General features: G+C 52.8%; 2 protein-coding genes across 2 annotated transcripts; both read left to right on the top strand.

Annotated features, from left to right (window-relative positions):
* Positions 1-1,017: 1,017 nt before the first annotated feature.
* DQ04_14031010 (protein phosphatase 2C) lies at positions 1,018-2,013 on the top strand (the record flags this gene model as incomplete). The annotated part of the gene is made up of 1 exon (XM_009317079.1): positions 1,018-2,013. One exon carries the CDS (start codon positions 1,018-1,020, stop codon positions 2,011-2,013), a length of 996 nt encoding a protein of 331 aa, XP_009315354.1.
* A 1,190-nt stretch (positions 2,014-3,203) lies between these two features.
* On the top strand, positions 3,204-3,512 carry DQ04_14031000 (hypothetical protein; the record flags this gene model as incomplete). The annotated part of the gene is made up of 1 exon (XM_009317078.1): positions 3,204-3,512. A coding segment is annotated over one exon (309 nt), but the record flags the coding sequence as incomplete, so codon positions are not given.

The raw sequence follows: 3,512 nt of genomic DNA, 5'->3' as shown, positions 1-3,512 counted from the left end.
GCTGTTGCTAGGAAGCTGGCGGCAAAGAAGACGGCACCCAAGAAGAAGTAGGATCCTTTTCCAATGTATGTGCCCTGCCGCCGCTGCTGCTGTCGCGTGCGCCGGCACACCTGACAGGTGGCGCCTCTCCTCCCATCCAGGGAGGTCGCAGTGTCATTGTTCGTGTCTTCCAACTAGATTCTTGTTTCTTTCGTTGTCCGGCGCGGCTGTAGCGAGTCGCTCCCGCCACGCCACCGTGTGTACGCCGCTCATGCAGNNNCGTACCTTTCGCTCTGTTTATTTGAGCTTTGGCTCTGTGTGGCTACGTCGCCCGCACTGCACGCTCTCCGTCTGCCTCCTGTTGTTTTGTTCTGACGCCAATAGTGTGCTCCAAGACCCAGCTAACTACTCGAGAGAAAAAAGGAAATGGCTGACGTTGCTGCCCCCGCAAAGGTGTCGCCCAAGAAGGCATCCCCAAAGAAGGCCGCCAAGAAGAGTGTGAGGAAGCCGGCCGCCAAGAAGCCTGTGGCGAGAAGATGCATGGCCGCGGAGTCTTAGCCGAAAAAATTATGCAGCGAGGCTAATTGTCTTTAAACGCTAACAGCTGGGAGAGCGTCAAAGAAGTATTGAAGTGATTTATGCACTAGTGGGATGCCTTACGTCAATGTGAGGACAGGCGTAGTGGTTTTTGTTACCGCCTCCTTGTTGCGGGTGGAATGAGTTTTGGTTATGTGTGTGTGTACTTATCGAAAGTATTTTATTCTTTTTTTTCGTGCAGCTTGACGAGGCTGACACGTTTTTAGCTTGGTTTTGTGTTGTGTCTGCGCGTCGTTGAGAGGCTGGTGAGTATATTTTGTTTGCTTCACTGTGAGCGCTCTTGGTGGTCTTTCGTGTTGCATTGGCTTGGTTTATGTTGTGGTGTGGCTGGTTGTGTGTCTGGGTGGATTTGTTTCTTGATGTTTGCTGGTGTGTGTATTTTTGGTGCTTAATTCCTTGTGATTGATAGTAGGGAAGGAGACTGTTAATCTGTTTCTCCTCATGCAGGTACCAACACGCCTGCTAGGCTGTGGCGATGAGAGGCTTCTTAGCTTCTACTACCGCTGCGTGCAATTTCTTCCGCATCCTGCGAAGCAGCAAACTGGAGGGGAGGACGCGTTTCTGTCTCTTGTCGGTGTGCAAGCGGTGCTCGATGGCGTGAGCTGGTGGAAGACGAACAGATCTGTGGACGCTGGGTTGTATAGCGCCGCTCTTGCAAAAGCGATGCATTCTTACGTTGAGGAGGACTTGTTTGGTGAGAATCCAGCATCATCGCTTGAGGTCATGCAGCACGCATACAACGCGTGCATGTTGGAGGAGATTGAGGGTACAGCAACGGCACTGGTGGCGACTCTGCAGGAACCACGCAGTGGTGAATTGCCGTCCTTGCAGCCCGTGGATGGCTACAAGAATTGTATTTTAGATGTCTGTAGTGTGGGGGACTGCACGGCAATGGTGCTGAGGCACGGCCGGATTGTCTTCGTGAGCGATGAGCAGACGCACGACCTAGATTTCCCTTACCAGCTGGGTAAAGGGAGCAGCGACACGCCCGAGCGCGCGTTGAACTACCGTGTGCCTGTAGAGGTCGGGGACATGCTGCTGTTGGGTAGTGACGGCGTGTTTGACAACCTGTACCCGCACCGCGTGGCGGAGCTGGTGTGGACGCCGGTGCGTGCTGTGCATATGAAGCATATGCGCGGCGCCCCGTTTGCGCCGCGCCCACGGGGAGGCGTGGAGCTTTTTGAGGACATGATGCACGCGATCGCAAGCGGTTCCGAGGACGTCATGCGTGAGGCGCGCGGCGCAGCGCGAGACATTCGCACCGATACGCCGTATGCCCATAAAGCGGTGGCCGGCGGCGCGTACTACGAGGGCGGAAAGCAGGACGACATGACGCTGCTCGTTTCTGTCATCGATGACGCCAGCGACGCGAGCTTGGGCGAGCGACTGATACGCGGCGCGGCGCTCAACCCGTACCCGTACAGGGACTGGCCGTAGCGCCGCCATGCTGGCAGGGTGGTGTGTGTGTTTATGGATCAGCAACACGGAATAATGGGACAGATGATGCCCAGAGAAGGGAATGGGGAACGGGGAATAAGCATGGGGGAGAAGGGCAAAGACACGTTTTGGTTTTCCTTTTTAAAAGGAAAAAGTCAAACGGTTTGTGTATACAAAGCAATGCATATGGGAGACAGGGGCACGTTCCTTCCGACGCATGCGTTTTCACGAACACACATATACACAAACATCTTTTTTCGCCCCTTCTGTGTACAGCACAACCCTCGTTTTGTGTTTCTTTTTGTCTTTCTCATCTTCTTACGTGTATATTTACGGCATTCCCGCCGGGGGGTTGAAGGATGTTTCTCCCCTTCCTAGCAGAGGCATATATAATATAATATATATATATATATATATATATTATTCCGGCGACGCAATCTAGCCGCTTATGTGTGCTGTATTTTTCCTTGTTTGCTGTTTATCACTATTGTGCTTGGTGGTGTTGATGCTGTTTTTGTCATCGTCGTTGTGATCTTTTCACTCCACCCGGCGTCTGTCCTGCGTCGCCCCTCTCGTTCCGCACTAGCTGCTTTTTTTTTCCAAATCATCCATTTTCACTCCATTGGTTTTTGTCCTTTTTTATGTTTCTGCTTCTGTTTGCACCTCTGTCCTTTATCCCACCCCCAACACTGCGAGGGGGGGGGGCGGGAGAAACTGCCGTTTTCGACTTACGAAGGACAAGCAGAGGACGAATGGCGACACCGTGGCGCCGTCATATATTGTGCTTACATGGCGCTGCTAAAGGATATAATGGAGTGAGTAGGTAGTTGTGCGTCTGTGGGCATTTCATTGTTGGGTGAATACATTTGCAAGAAGGAATGCAGCAGACAGACGCTTCTTCTTGAGAATAGGGTGTGATGGCCTTGCGTGTGTGGGCGCAATACAGAACCACGCATATTTCCAAATATCCACACTTAGGCCTCACGGGTCATTTTCTTTTCTTTTTCGCATATATATATATATGCGTGTGTGTGTCTGTGTGTGTGTGCAGGTTTTGTTGTTGTGTGCTTCTCCGTTCAGCCGTGTGGGTGGCGATGCACTGTATTGAATGTGATTCTCTCTGGGAAGGGTATGAGCGGTCCGTGAGAGAAAGAGAGATGGGGTTATAGGGAAAGAATTTGAACACCTAGATGCATAAACTGCAGCGCGCCGTCTGTGCTCCCTTTGTATTGTGTGTTGTTTCTTCATTGTGCATGCCTGTGTGTACCTTTGTGCGCCTAACGCGATTGTGTTTGCTCCGGTCTGTTGTGTACATCAGCTGTCACGCCCTTGTTGTGGCTGCCTCTCTCTCTCTCTCTCCCTCCGTGGGTGTCTGCTTCCCACGCCTCTCCCTGTGTTGGTACGGGCTGCAGCAAATGAGCGGCTGCGGCAGGCGGCACCGCGCGAAGCACCTCACGCGGCAGTTCCTCGACGCCGACGGCTGGACGGGGCCGGCGCCC

This window comes from Trypanosoma grayi (assembly GCF_000691245.1).
Source record: "Trypanosoma grayi strain ANR4 Tgr_1403_V1, whole genome shotgun sequence".
NCBI lineage: Eukaryota > Euglenozoa > Kinetoplastea > Trypanosomatida > Trypanosomatidae > Trypanosoma > Trypanosoma grayi.
The sequence above is the reverse complement of the archived record's forward strand: the minus strand, read 5'-3'. Positions and strand labels throughout refer to the sequence as shown.